Consider the following 13492-nt stretch of genomic DNA (forward strand, 5'->3'; position numbering starts at 1 on the left):
GTGACAGACTAATCCCTTCTGGGCCGGAAGTCCGCGGCAGAAAAGGGCGCAACATGAAACATCCATCATCCACAGATCAATCTAATCCTTACATTGGCCAAAACATGGATTTTCTGCCCACCATCTGAACACAGAAAGGTAGTACTCTTGCTTGATCGTTTTAGCCTTGCTTGCTCCAAAAATCCAGACCAGTCAGGGTTAACCCCCTAGCAGGACGTCTCCCAGGCCCTTCGCCTGAAATCAACTTTTAAAACAAGTAAACTAGCCTGCCTGGCATCATGTCGTCTGTCGAGCAGATTCTCCAGCAAGCGGACTGGAAAAGGACCGGCACAGGCATAACCTTACTCGTTCTCATTGCATTCTCATCTCCTCTCTTCTCCCTGACGCTGGCTCCTGTATATGGAACGGCTCCGGCGCACATCTTCCATGGCTACGGAGTCGGTATTGCTGCCGGCCTTGGTTGGTTCTTCAAGGACCATATCCACCGGTTACTCAACGGACGAGTAGTTTACCTACTGCCTGCTTTGGCATTTTGGGTGCCTACAATCCAGTATCTTCTGTCCCAACAGAGCTTGGCATTGGGTAACCCAATCGGTCCTCTCTTGACGGACATTCTTGCTTTCTATCCCTTAGTTCTTCTTACTGTCGCATGCGCCATAAAGCTGCTGCAGATGGGCTTACACCTTACCCAACATGGTGACCTTGTGGCGGAGCATGTGCCTCTTCTAAGCTCCTACGCCATATATGCTATCGGCGAGAACATTGGAAAGCTTATCATGTCTCGATGCCTCGGCTCGGCCTTTTTCTTCTCCCGCGTCGGTCTCCAGTTATTTATTGCGGCTCTTTACTCTGCTGCGATCCCATCCAAATTGCTTCTTCTAGCACTCCCGTCAATCTTTGTCTCCTTCACCTCCAACCCTCACCTACAGACAGGACGCGCCACTACTGTCCTTAATTCGGCCCTGCAGGATGAGGGTTATGCGCTGGTGGCCCGCAAGGATTCTTTAACCGGCTACATCTCGGTCCTTGACAATCTCGAGGACGGTTTCCGCGTGATGAGATGTGACCACAGCCTTCTCGGCGGGCAGTGGATTAAAGAGCATCGCACTTATAAACCCACCTTGAAGGACCCTATCTATGCGGTGTTCACCATGCTTGAGGCTGTTCGTCTGGTAGAAACAGATCATAGCGAACCCCGCGTAGACGCCAATAGCAAAGCTCTCGTCATGTAAGTATGCTATGGCTTTTTAGCTCTCCTCATGCTAAACTTTTACGCAGTGGTCTTGGTGTTGGTACCACACCATCCGCATTCATAACCCACGGGATCGAGACAACCATCGTAGAAATCGACCCGGTGGTTTACAAGTTCGCCACGGAATATTTCAATCTCCCATCTAATCACATCGCCGCCATCGAAGATGCCACGGCTTTTGTGAAGCGGTCCCAGGAATCTGCCAATCCAGTACAGTACGATTATATAGTGCACGATGTTTTTACTGGGGGTGCAGAACCAGTCGAGCTTTTCACACTCGAGTTTCTCCAAGGCTTAAACGCGCTCCTCAAACCTGACGGAGCGATTGCTATCGTGAGCCCCCGACCTCTTCAATCTTGCTACATGTTACGTGGTATTGACTCTGCCTAGAACTACGCCGGTGATATCTCTCTCTACCCGGCCGCCCTTACGGTCCGCACCATTCTGGCGGTTTTCCCCTCGTGTCGGATTTTCCGCGAGGAAGTCGCCGCTGAGGACAATGTCGAGTTCACCAATATGGTCGTCTTCTGTAAGAAGAGCTCGGCCACACCCCTTCGATTTAGGGACCCGGTCCCCGCCGATTTCTTGAAAAGCCAGTTCCGCGAGTCTTACTTGGTTCCCAAACATGAAATCGATCCAGCCCGGTTTCGCGCCGTCGAAAAAGGTGGGCGGTCGGTGTTGGTGGCCAAGGAGGCTGGGCTGTTGGATAAGTACCAAGATCGGGGAGCTCTGGAGCACTGGCAGATCATGAGACATGTGATCCCTGATGCAGTTTGGGAAAATTGGTGATGCTATCTGCCGTCGTGTATCATCTGTATATCATAACGTTAGATACGTCTTAAAATTGCGATCTCTTTCAGCCAAACATACTGCGAGTAATGATAAAATTAATGCTGCCTGACGACATGACCGGACGAACTTTTCCATCATCCTCGCGACACACGCCCCGGCAAGGGGGGCGGTCACCGCGACCGTTGACGCCGCTACTGCCGCCCTCTCTAACGCCAATTTAGGCCTATGGCTACCGAGCTAGCGGGCTGTGTTAAGGACTGGTTCGGTACTGAGTCCAACACCAAGAAGCTCACGAGAATAACAAGGACATACTTTTAAGCAAAATGGCCATTGGTAGCTAACTCCATTTTTATTTGCCTATCCTATCAGGAACGTGAGATTATAGCTAGGTATCGCTTTTAGTTCTGCCCCTGTTTATCTCCTGCGGGGAATTCGGATAATGATATCCTCTACCTCGGTGATAATACGCTGAAGCTCGGTCATGATGGTTTACATAAATGAACATTGCAATCACCAAGGAAGCTTTATTTCATTTTCTATCAGGGACCTTCCGACATGTCTGATCTTACAAACTTTCCGAATTATTTTAATTTAGCCGGAAAGGTCGCGTTGGTGACGGGTGGTAAGTACAAACTGCCGTCTTAGGACTGGGGGAGAAGATACTAATAGTTCGTGCCAACGTACCTAGGCTCTAGGGGTCTTGGTTTACACGCGGCTACTGCATTTCTGAGAGCGGGAGCTAAGACGGTTTTCATCACTGCGCGCAAACAGAAGGGAGTTGACGAAGCTGTGAACGAGCTTAATAAGCTTCCTGGGATTAGTGGAAGGGCTATCGGCATCGCCGCGAATGTCGCCGACAACGAAGAAATCCAGCGTTTGGTAGACCAGGTGAAAGAATACGAGCCCAAACTACATATCCTGGTAGCAAATGCTGGCGCAACATGGGGAGGTCCGTTTGAGCCGACGCCTGATTGGGCGTCGCAAAAGGTCCTCGACTTAAATGTACGCGGTGTTTTCAACCTTGCCAGGTTGTTCACGCCTCTACTAGAGGCTGCTGGAGTTCCGAAAGACCCGGCACGTATTATAATCGTGAGCTCGGTTGCCGGGTCCCATGTCCCTCATGTCGGAGAGCATGGCACGATTATGTACGCGGTTTCTAAGGCTGGTGCGCACCATCTGGCCCGCAACCTGGCAGTTGAGTTAGGACCGCGCAATATCACCTCTAATAGCATCTCGCCTGGTTTCTTTCCTTCGAAGCTTGCCAATGGCTTGATTGGTATCCTCGGAGGAGAAGATGAACTAAAGAAGGCGAACCCCCGGGCACGATTAGGTATACCTGATGATTTTGGCGCCACGATCCTGTTTATGGCTGCGCCCGGATCTAACTATATGTGAGCTCCCGCACTATCTGAAGTTAGTGACAACAATGTGCTAACGCGATTGAAGGAATGGTGTTGATATTCCCCTGGATGGAGGGAGTCGGCTTGTGCAGGGGACCTTGTCTAAGCTATAGCTCGTTAATTCAAGCGCCAGAAGAACTACAATTTTGTTGTATTACAAACCAAGGCGTTTGTCTCTATATGGATATACCAGAACTTATTCTGATACATTTCCTCTGTCGTACCTATCTCGCCAGTCAGCGAGGGCCTATCTACGCCTCTAAGTTGCATGGACAGATCAGCATGCCCCTGCGTGGCATTCCATCACGCTGCGTGTTCCGCCATGACCTACCCAGACCACGACAATCTACTACAGACCTTTGGTGTCCGTAGGATCGGGGAGACCCTATGCTGCGTCATGCAACATTGCGGCGCCGCGGACTAGTCTGATTATATAAAAGGGTCAGCAACTCAAGACTATGTGGCCCCTTTTGAGGCAGCTCCTCCTAGGTGTGAAGTACATGCGTGACCGGGGGCTGCCCGGCCCTTCTGGATAACCCGTAGTATCTTGCGGTCTGTGATTTCGCGACTGCGATCGAGTATAAGTACGTAGAGACTCTGTGTTCTAAGTACATATAAACAGCTGAATGAGGGCACCTAGGTGGAAAGTGGGACAAAGGTCAGGTCCAGACTGTCAGGCGATAGAGATTGAGCAACCAATTGACAGTAAGCGACCGCCTCCTGAGATGTTCGCAGACACCATCATCAACCGAGATCGTCGAGCCGATTCCGAGACCGAGGCAGGACTGCGGGGTTTTGCGGAGGTGGAGAACGTTACGAGTATGTATAAGGACTAGACCTAGCTGTTACGTGAAGAAGCGTATCAAAGTTGTGCATGTTGCATATCTAATTTTTTATTTTCTTACTACGGTTATCATGAATTTTGATCTCCCCCCGGAGTTAGTGTCCTACATCGACTCTATCGATACATTTATCAATTCGACCATCCTCCCCCTGCAGCACTCCAACGATAATGACCGCTTCTTTGATCATCGCCGCGAATTTGCCCGCACTAACTGGGCAGAGGGAGGAATTCCCGTCCAAGAGTGGGAGGAGCTGCTAGGTAACATTTATCAACTTTTCCCTGTCGTAGTACTTGTTTTTAATATGGCCGTATCTGTCAGGTCAGGCACGCCGTCTCGCCGACTCCGCCGGGTTTTATCGATTCGCCTTGCCCAAGATGTACGGCGGCCAGGGTCACCCGGAGACCAATGTCTGGATGTCGGCCATCCGATTCTACCTCTCGTCGCATCCTGTATATGGTGGAGGGCTCGGCCTTGCTAACGACTTACAAAATGAACATAGCGTGGTGGGTAACTTTCCGGACGTCTTGATGATTCACCACTTTGGCACCGAAGAGCAGAAGCGCACACTCATCCCTAAGCGCTTACGTGGAGAATTCCGCGCGACCTTTGGATTAACTGAACCGGACCATGGGAGTGATGCGACTTTTATGTCGACCGTTGCGAACCGCGTGGGTGACGGGTTTGAAATAACCGGCCGCAAAAAATGGCAGACTGGCGCGCACCACTGCACACATATGATCCTCTTCGCTCGAACGTCAAACAAGTCTGGATCAGCAAAGGGCATCACTGCATTCCTTGTTCCCCGGGAAACCCCAGGCATCAAGGTGTCCAGCTTTGAATGGACTTTCAACATGCCCACTGACCATGCGACGGTGGAACTGGAGAAGGTGTGGGTGCCCGCCTCAGCGGTCCTAGGACAGGTCGATTTCGGTCTAGCAATTGCACAGACATTCGTGCACGAAAATCGGATTCGACAGGCGGCGAGTTCGTGTGGCGCTGCTAAGTTTTGTCTAGATCGGAGTATCGAACGCGCTCGCAGCCGTAAGATCTGGGGAGAGGGTCGGTCACTAGCCGACCATCAAGCAATCCAGTTCCCGGTGGTTGAATTAATGACCCAGGTGGAGATGTTGCGTTTGTTAATTCTGAAGACGAGCTGGGATATGGACCGAATTGTTGCGACGTCCAAGACCACCCCTTGGATCCAGATCGAGAAGGAATTAAGTGACAAGGTGGCTATGTGTAACTTTTGGGCCAACCGGCTTTGCTGCCAGGCTGCGGATCGGGCCATTCAGGTAAGAAAAATATGTTATATTTTTAGTAAAAGCCTCACGATACTGAGTGCAGCAGATCCATGGAGGTGATGGCTACTCTCGCCATTACCCGTTTGAACATATATATCGCCATTTCCGTAGATATCGCATCACTGAGGGGGCTGAGGAAATTCAGATGAGAAAGGTTGCTGCGTATTTGTTCAACTTCGGTGGCAAGGAAGCTCGCGGGAAGACAAAGTTGTGAGCATTACGCTCTCTTCAACGTGTTTCGATCATGAGGTCCCGTCTATTTCATGTGCATATTGCATTGACAGACCTAAAAGACCATGTACATGACTTATTCAAGGCTATCAATGCAAAAATTGGACGATAAGGAGATTTTTTTGGCTTGCTGCAAGTTTTATAGCTGTGATTTATTATCAATGATTTCTCGGATGTAACTATTGTGTTGATCCCAGGTAATCATGATAAGCAATGAGAGTAAATTGTAGCTAACCATATTTCGATGAGTACTAAGCGTGAAGAAAAGAGACAAAGTGGATGGGGGGTCTTTGGGATGAATCTGAAATGATTCTCGACAATACACTCAGTTTCCAGATTCCTTAATTATCAGAATGTACCTGAAGTCTACTAGAGGCTGGCAGCTTCACTGGAATCAACCGTTCTCCTAGTCCTTACTATCATGAAAGTTATCCTCGCTCCCGAGGCCTGAGGTAGTGGATACCGCCGGGAAGTAGTAAAATCGCCGGCGAGTCAGCTCCGCGGTTATTCGCTTTCTCTAGGTTCACCCAATTAGGCCTTGATTCTGGACTCATATAATTAGACACCGTTTCGGTACAGAGCAATATAAAACCGGATGCAGCGCGCACGCCAACAAACAAAAATCCCATCCCTTGTTTTAGTAGGTTCAGAAACCCAGCAGGTACATGCGAAACTCGATGTCGGTTCTCCCGCTGCATGACTATGCTTATATGACTTATCTGGACCAGATGAGCGGATAGACAGTGTAGTGGAATTAATAGAGTGTTATATAAACAGAGCCTAACTACGTTTTAAAAGCGCGTGGGCTACACTTTGGCTTTCGCTGGCAACGATGTTTGTCGACTATGAACATAGGAGATACGCTGGAACTGCCGAATCGCATCGCCCCAAAGCTCAGAGCGCAGCAGACCATATACCCTTTCATACATTAGTGATTGAGTTGTATCAATTTTGAGAGTTGAAACCTACCCCATTTTTGCCTTGGGTGCCCATTTGTTTGCCAGCTCGAGCGCTACATGAAGCATGTCCTCAGGATCGGCGATTGCATCGACAATTCCATCCTGTAGAGCTTCTGTACCTGTCCAGCGATGGCCCTCGAGAAGCATCTTCCTTGCAATGGTCGGTCGGAGTTTGAGGCGCGGAAGCGACCCTATACCGTCAAAGTGCAAGCCTAAGTTTACGGGAGGCATGCAGAAAAATCCCCGTTTGGAGTTCATGACCCGATAATCATGGGCGAGGGCAAAAGGGCAAGCTCCCCCGAATGTATGTCCTGTGATGAGGGCAATGGTCGGGTATGGGAAGTCGAGGATAGTGTGCAGCATCTTTTCAATATAATATTAGGCTCCACCAAAAGACAATGAAGCATCTGTTAGCCTACCGGATAGAATCCATCTGTATTCGCGAACGGATTGGTATCTGACTCATCCAGTTCTAGCCCCTATGATAGGATATTGTACGTTAATGAGAATCAGGGATTGTATATCTCTGTAGTGGGATGACGAACGGTGCACCAGAACTTAGTATCAAAACCGCGAGTGATCACGGCACCCTCTGCATCCGGGCCTAAAATTTGCTGAATAGCATGGAATGTTCGAATAATCTCCTGACAGTACCAGGAGTTCAGTCGGTTCTCTGGGGGCTTCTGCATGGTGATAATGAAAACATTCCCCCGTCTCTCCAGGGAGAGGTTGCGAAACTTGGGCAATTCGGCCATTTTACTTTATACCAGAGTGAAGGTCAGTTATTGTCTCCCGGAGGAGATATGATGTTGACGTCCCTTCGCTATATAAACCAAAACGGTGGATACTAAGGAAAATCCCAACCCCGCATATTCGAAGTCCCCGAGTACCGAGCCTAGGGGAAATGGCGGGGTTGATCCGACTACCGGCAAGTTATAGACATACAATTGTAACCCTTTCCTCGTCCTTCCAGAACAAGAACACTTATATTGGTTCTCCGACCGACCGGCAATCAATCAATCAAATTCTACTGACCTGTTGGAGCCCATGATACCCGTCTGTTGAGACGACTAGCTATGCAGGTACTTCGCCACATGACGCGGGAATCTACGCCATGGTATCGAAACACCATATCTCATAACTAAAACGCAGACAAACCAGAGGTGTGTAGTGGGCTCAGTATTCTTATGTATACAGTAGGATGTGCAGGTGCATGAGACCTCTACCCCTATAGGGCTTGATAGTCAGGTGATGTTAACACGTGATATATCCCGTGACTCCCGCCCGATCTCTATCCGGCTCCGCCAATTTCCCGATGACTTCACTCGGCTGCGTCGTCGGCAGTTAATCTGCGGCGCGCTGATCCGGGTCCCTCCAGAGGGAAAAAGGCTCTACCTGACTATGCGTTCCATGCCGTGATATCTCTGGGTTTGCCCCTCTGCCCCTCATTAATATCTACTATATCTTCCCTTTCCTTGTTTCCAGTGTCTACAACTTCATGATTTGACGACCACTATACATCATGGCGACCCCCGGCTTGCTCTACGTGACAATGCACCCCCGCGATTCCCTCCCCGCGGCCCAGTTTCACGACTGGTATAACTCCGAACACGGTCCTTTGCGTCTGCGGTTACCTTTTGTCACCAATGGGTTCCGCTACCGGGCGACCGATGGCCAGGAACCCGAATGGGTGGCTCTCTACGACATCACCGATATGGTCGAGCTAACCCGCGAGACTTACTTGGCTCTCCGTGGTGATAGGATTAAGACCCCGCGTGAAAAGGCGACCATGGCCCAGATTGCCGTTGATCGCCGTCTGTACGACCTCCTCCAGGATAAAAAGGCTGCCGATTACAAGCCCTTGGAGGACATTCCGGATACCGAAGCCGCCGGCTCCGTCCTTATCGCCGTCTCCACCACCATCCCTGCCGACCAGGCTAAGGAAGACGACCTTCAAAACTGGTACCGCGACGAACACTTCCCCATGCTCTCCCGCGTCCCTGGCTGGCGTCGGAGCCGCCTCTTCGTCACCGCCGCTATCGATCCCAAGGCGCCCCGCGAGTTTATCTCTCTCCATGAATACAGCGCCTCCAACGGTCTGGAGGGCCCCGAACACAAGGCCGCGATGAACACCCCCTGGCGCAATCGCCTCATGGCCGACACCGTCATCGACAAGAGGCGTCGTGTCTACCAGTGGGCCTACACCTTCGGTCCTGCCCCGCGCGAGCTGTCCTCCCTTGCTTCCAAGGACGTCACCGGCCCCTGGTCATCTAATGATGGTCGCACTCGCACCCTCCCGTCCCAAACGCGTCCGGCCGTCGAGTCCTTCGTCACCACCTCCGATGGTGTCGACCTACCATACCGCCTCGAGGGGAGCACCGATCCCCACAGCCCAGTCATCGTGCTGAGCAACTCCATCCTGGTGGACTACAGCATCTGGGATGGCTTCGTCGACGCATTCCTGTCCAACCCCAAGAACCAGAACTTCCGCATCCTCCGGTACCAGACCCGTGGACGGCTCAGCAAGTGCGGCGAGCAGCCTGTCAACATTGACTTGCTGGCCTCCGACATCATCGCGGTGCTGGATGCCCTGCGCATCCCAGAGGCCACTCTCATCGGCGTTAGCCTGGGTGGTGTGACCGTGCTCAACACCTCGCTGTTGTACCCCAACCGTGTGACCCGCTTCATCTCCTGCGACACCAACAGTTCGGCGCCCGAGTCCAACCGCAAGGCCTGGGGCGACCGTGTGGCCATGGCCGAGGCCGACAAGGCCGTGTCAGCCACGACGCAGGAGCCCATTATCGGCGAGTCGCTGGCCGAAGCCACCACGCGTCGGTGGTTCGTTCCTGAGACTTATGAGACCCAGCCCGAGGTGGCCGCTCGGGTCAAGGAGATCGTGCGCACCAACAGTCTGCACGGCTTCCGCACTGCCGTGAATGCCTTGTGCGCCTATGACGTCCGCGAGCGCATGGCCAATGCCCAAGTGCCCGGCCTGTTCGTAGCTGGCGAAGGTGATGGCGTCCTCCCCAAGACTATGCAGCAGATGGCTGCTGACCTGAAGGGTGATGCCGAGTTAAAGATTGTGCCCAAGGCCGGCCATCTGCCCATGGTCGAGCAGCCAGGTGCATTTAACGAAATAGTGAACGGTTTCCTCCACGCCTAGCCTGTACATAGCAATACCTTCTATATATAGAGCATTATTCTCCTTTTCCATTTATGCTTGAAGTACTTAAATCTCTAGATGGCAACTCAAGTGATGTAGATCCTATCTTACCTATACATGAGCCCTGCTCGTTTCCATAGAATTTCTTTGTTCTAAAAGTTATAGGCCTTGCTCTGCCCGCTCGGTTCCGTAACAATCAACATAAATTAACTCGAATCACGGGTCTATCTCTAAATAACTGATTATACCATCCATTACTTACAACGCTAAATGCTCGACCAGGGTCATCATAGCTGAACTACGCAGAGCTACATCTTAGAGCCGCCGACCTCCTTCCCCTTAGTGATCTTCGCAGCTTCCCGCTCAGCTATGCTTAACTGCAGTCCCTGGTCGTCCCAGCCCTGCGTGCCGAGTTTATATAGGAGTCGCTGTTGACCGCGGTCGGCCATGGGACCTGCCTTGTCGCGACGCTGGCGCGACTCTATGGTCTCGACGAGGGTGGCATTGTCGCCATCTAGCTCGTATCCCTCTAAATCATGTCTGTGTTCCTCGTCGGAGAAGGTGTAGGTCCGGTATTCAGTATTGAGCCAACCGGTGCCTGCGTTTGTCAGTATGACCGTCCCCTGTAGTTCTATCAACCGGATAAGAGATACCCTGGTATTTACTGCTATCCTCCCAGTCCTCGGTAAAGTAATGCAGGAATCCGCCGTGGGTGACAATGACAAGCTCCTTCTCAGGGCGGGCCTTGAGCCAACGGCGACACGCGCGCGCACGGCTCTTGATCGCCTGAGTGCTGGGCGCATACCGGCCCTCCTTAGAGTTCCACCCATCGTGCACGTACTCCATATTAACCGGCAGGCCCCTCTTGTGGATCTCGTCGCGAAGATCGGCTGGATCACTCCCTATGTCGCAGGCCACATCGCTTGTCTCCTGGGCGTCCGGCAGTAGGATCAGCTTCATGTCTTTGTGTGCCTGGAAGACGGGTTCAAAGCTCTGCAGAGCAGTGTAAATCGTACGGCGGAGTGGCGACGCAATAATCAGCCCGACCTGCGCGTGGCGAGGGAAGCGATCGCGCAGTCGGCGACATTGTTCGTTGCCCAGTTCTGTCAGGAGAGGATCATGGATAACGTGATTTGCGACTGAGAGGTTGTGGACGCCCTGAGGAGTTAGCTATTTAAGCTCATTTGATATTATTGCAAGAAATCTGGGACACACTTGGGCATGGCGAACGCAATGCACGATGGGAGGCATGATGATGGTTCAATGACCTGGAGGAGGAATCAGGGACGCTTCTCGCGAGACGGTCACATGACGGCAATCTTGTCCTGCAGGTCCCATTGCTTTGTCACATGATGAGAAGGCTGGAAGGTAACTTGCTGGCGACTCTGTATTTCCACTTCAACCGCATTGAATGTCGCCTTAGCAGCGGCATCTGGCGAGCTGATGCAGGAATCCCACTGGAAACCGTATTTGAGCGTGATGAGCTTCTCCATGGAGATAACTTCCATTAACCATTTCTCTAGCTCTGTCTGGAAGATGTTCCGCAAGGGCACTGGGGTGATGTGTCTTCTTGTCGCTCAAATGTCAGAGTGCCCGATTAAAGGCTTAGTCGTGGAAGGCTGAGCCGAATTAAGTCGCATCGACCTGGCTGGAAGTCGATTTACAAAGCCGACAATGCCAGGACTAGCCCGCTAGAGGATCTCAAGGGGCGGGGGCTGACAGCATGAGCTTTAGGCTGTCACGATAGTCCGAGATATTCTCCATGATAATGCTCCAAATACCATGTCGGGCGAAGAGAAGAGCAGTGGTGCCACGGATAGGACCGAGGACGGGCTCTAGTAGCCTTCGACAGTATGGTTCCAGTCGGTTGGTCCTGATAAGAGGACCAGTCGAACCATTGCAAGTATCGTTTGGGTGAATAGTGTACGTTGATGCGCAGGATTTTATGGGTGAGGTGGTGGTGAAACTCGCCGGATGGCAGCCGCCGAGGGTAAGTGACCACGAGGCCATTAAAGCAAAGCCTGTCTTATGGTAACTTGATGTAAGAGATTGGATCTTGGCTATAGTATCTCTATTGTATGTCACAATGTCCTCTGTACCTCAGATTTTGTAATTGGTTCTAAAGTCTCCAACTTTTCAATCCCAATCCTACAGCCGCTATCAACGCCCCTACTGATGCTGTGAACATCAAAAAATTCCAGAATGCCTTAACTGCCTGCTGTCTCACTTGATCATCAACACGGGCTTGGAACGAAGAAACTGCGTTTGTGCTTGGAAAATCTTCAGCTGGACGTGGCTTGCCCAGAAACTAAAGAGGTCTGTCAGTCAACGTCGTAGTATGTGTCATCGTAACCTACCTCACATAATGGCTCCCATCCTTCATCCGCACTCCACTCTAGAAGTCGGTCCTTGGGTACAAGCCCTCGGATCATATTGCAGTGGTCACGATATACCCATTTGCCATTGCAGGCGAGACCCGGCCCCAACTTCCCCGGAATTGGTGATCGAAAACCGAGAATGAAACCATACTGATAGAAGTATTTCCATTGCCAGAAAAAGGATGCACCGAGTCGTCGTAGGATATGTATCGACCATTTTTCTTCTACCTCCTGGACGAGGGTTCGTAATGCACTTCGATGCCACGCGTCCAGATCTCGGCGATGGTTTAAGATTACCTTCGCATCCGGATAGGCCTTAATCATCTCTGCTGCGAAGAACCAGGCTGGAGTCTCAACGACTGCATCTGCATGCCCAAGGAGCGCATCAAAATCCTTAGCGGATATATGTACATCGCCATCAGGGGAGCCTATCCATTTCCGCCGTAGAAGCTGCACCCAGCCCTGAATATAGCCAATATTTTCTTCGTAGGAAACATCCCAGCCATGATAGGGAGTTAATCCCAGCTGAGCTAGAGCAACTCTCAAGCTTTCTGTCGCAGATCTTGAAAGTCCGACACAGATCACTTGCATGGGCTTGGTCCGCACTCTGGGTGGTGGCTCTGGGACGGTAAATATCTTCTCCAGAAGAAAGTCCATGCTTGAGCCGTTTATATCTGTAATGATTTTGGTGATATGGAATGATCGTGAACGAAAATTCAATGAAAGACTGATAGTTATACCATCCCGGCAAAGCGATAGAGCGGGGATTTTAGTGATCTAGGTCAGCATCACAATGGAGCCTTCACATTGGTATTCCGAGTGGATGTCTACGTTAGATATTACACCCATAATACACTTTATATGGTATTGTAGGGATGATGCGGGTCCAACTCAGCCGCATGGCGCAAACGCCTCCTGTTGGTGGATAAGCCTGTAGTGGGTTGCCTGAAACCTATAGAGATAATACATTCCGACAGGAAAGTGTACTCTTGAGGAACCCCTCGAACGAATGGGACCTCGGGTTGTTAGGGCCATATCCGATAGGACCCATCCATCGTAGCTAGGTTTTCACGTCTGCCTATTTTATTTATTTTTATTTTTATTATCTTTTTTACCCCGAGTTTGGGCAAGCCCCATGTACCATGAGTTTACTAAGATATGCTTCTCCGGG

At 51.0% G+C, this 13492-nt stretch overlaps 8 protein-coding genes across 8 annotated transcripts; 4 read left to right on the forward strand and 4 right to left on the reverse strand.

Annotated features, from left to right (window-relative positions):
- The first annotated feature begins 70 nt into the window (after nt 1-70).
- BDV59DRAFT_54555 (spermidine synthase) lies at nt 71-2114 on the forward strand. The gene is made up of 3 exons (XM_073696593.1): nt 71-1228; nt 1279-1585; nt 1643-2114. Exons 1-3 carry the CDS (start codon nt 279-281, stop codon nt 2039-2041), a joined length of 1656 nt encoding a protein of 551 aa, XP_073546963.1. The 5' UTR covers nt 71-278; the 3' UTR covers nt 2042-2114.
- A 485-nt stretch (nt 2115-2599) lies between these two features.
- On the forward strand, nt 2600-3557 carry BDV59DRAFT_202726 (SDR family NAD(P)-dependent oxidoreductase; the record flags this gene model as incomplete). The annotated part of the gene is made up of 3 exons (XM_073694109.1): nt 2600-2666; nt 2733-3435; nt 3491-3557. The coding sequence occupies 3 exons, from the start codon at nt 2600-2602 to the stop codon at nt 3555-3557; spliced, it is 837 nt and encodes a 278-aa protein (XP_073546964.1).
- An 802-nt stretch (nt 3558-4359) lies between these two features.
- On the forward strand, nt 4360-5804 carry BDV59DRAFT_208574 (acyl-CoA dehydrogenase family protein; the record flags this gene model as incomplete). The annotated part of the gene is made up of 3 exons (XM_073695228.1): nt 4360-4521; nt 4613-5581; nt 5637-5804. 3 exons carry the CDS (start codon nt 4360-4362, stop codon nt 5802-5804), a joined length of 1299 nt encoding a protein of 432 aa, XP_073546965.1.
- Nucleotides 5805-6589: 785 nt separating this feature from the next.
- Nucleotides 6590-7919, reverse strand: BDV59DRAFT_180283 (enoyl-CoA hydratase/isomerase family protein). Its single transcript, XM_073690037.1, has 5 exons — nt 7599-7919; nt 7326-7539; nt 7200-7259; nt 6791-7143; nt 6590-6739 (listed from the first exon to the last, which is right to left on the reverse strand). Exons 2-5 carry the CDS (start codon nt 7533-7535, stop codon nt 6628-6630), a joined length of 735 nt encoding a protein of 244 aa, XP_073546966.1. The 5' UTR covers nt 7536-7539; nt 7599-7919; the 3' UTR covers nt 6590-6627.
- Nucleotides 7920-8099: 180 nt separating this feature from the next.
- Nucleotides 8100-9983, forward strand: BDV59DRAFT_180286 (putative alpha/beta hydrolase). Its single transcript, XM_073690038.1, has one exon. The coding sequence runs from the start codon at nt 8303-8305 to the stop codon at nt 9941-9943; it is 1641 nt and encodes a 546-aa protein (XP_073546967.1). The 5' UTR covers nt 8100-8302; the 3' UTR covers nt 9944-9983.
- Nucleotides 9984-10123: 140 nt separating this feature from the next.
- On the reverse strand, nt 10124-11219 carry BDV59DRAFT_180290 (histidine phosphatase superfamily). Its single transcript, XM_073690039.1, has 3 exons — nt 11159-11219; nt 10597-11101; nt 10124-10541 (listed from the first exon to the last, which is right to left on the reverse strand). Exons 1-3 carry the CDS (start codon nt 11192-11194, stop codon nt 10252-10254), a joined length of 831 nt encoding a protein of 276 aa, XP_073546968.1. The 5' UTR covers nt 11195-11219; the 3' UTR covers nt 10124-10251.
- BDV59DRAFT_180291 (uncharacterized protein) lies at nt 11220-11968 on the reverse strand. The gene is made up of 2 exons (XM_073690040.1): nt 11467-11968; nt 11220-11409 (listed from the first exon to the last, which is right to left on the reverse strand). The coding sequence occupies exon 1, from the start codon at nt 11951-11953 to the stop codon at nt 11645-11647; it is 309 nt and encodes a 102-aa protein (XP_073546969.1). The 5' UTR covers nt 11954-11968; the 3' UTR covers nt 11220-11409; nt 11467-11644.
- A 10-nt stretch (nt 11969-11978) lies between these two features.
- BDV59DRAFT_180293 (sulfotransferase family protein) lies at nt 11979-13132 on the reverse strand. The gene is made up of 2 exons (XM_073690041.1): nt 12301-13132; nt 11979-12251 (listed from the first exon to the last, which is right to left on the reverse strand). Exons 1-2 carry the CDS (start codon nt 12976-12978, stop codon nt 12063-12065), a joined length of 867 nt encoding a protein of 288 aa, XP_073546970.1. The 5' UTR covers nt 12979-13132; the 3' UTR covers nt 11979-12062.
- Nucleotides 13133-13492: the final 360 nt, after the last annotated feature.

The sequence above is a fragment of the Aspergillus ambiguus genome (assembly GCF_047715705.1).
Source record: "Aspergillus ambiguus strain CBS 117.58 unplaced genomic scaffold BDV59scaffold_20, whole genome shotgun sequence".
NCBI lineage: Eukaryota > Fungi > Ascomycota > Eurotiomycetes > Eurotiales > Aspergillaceae > Aspergillus > Aspergillus ambiguus.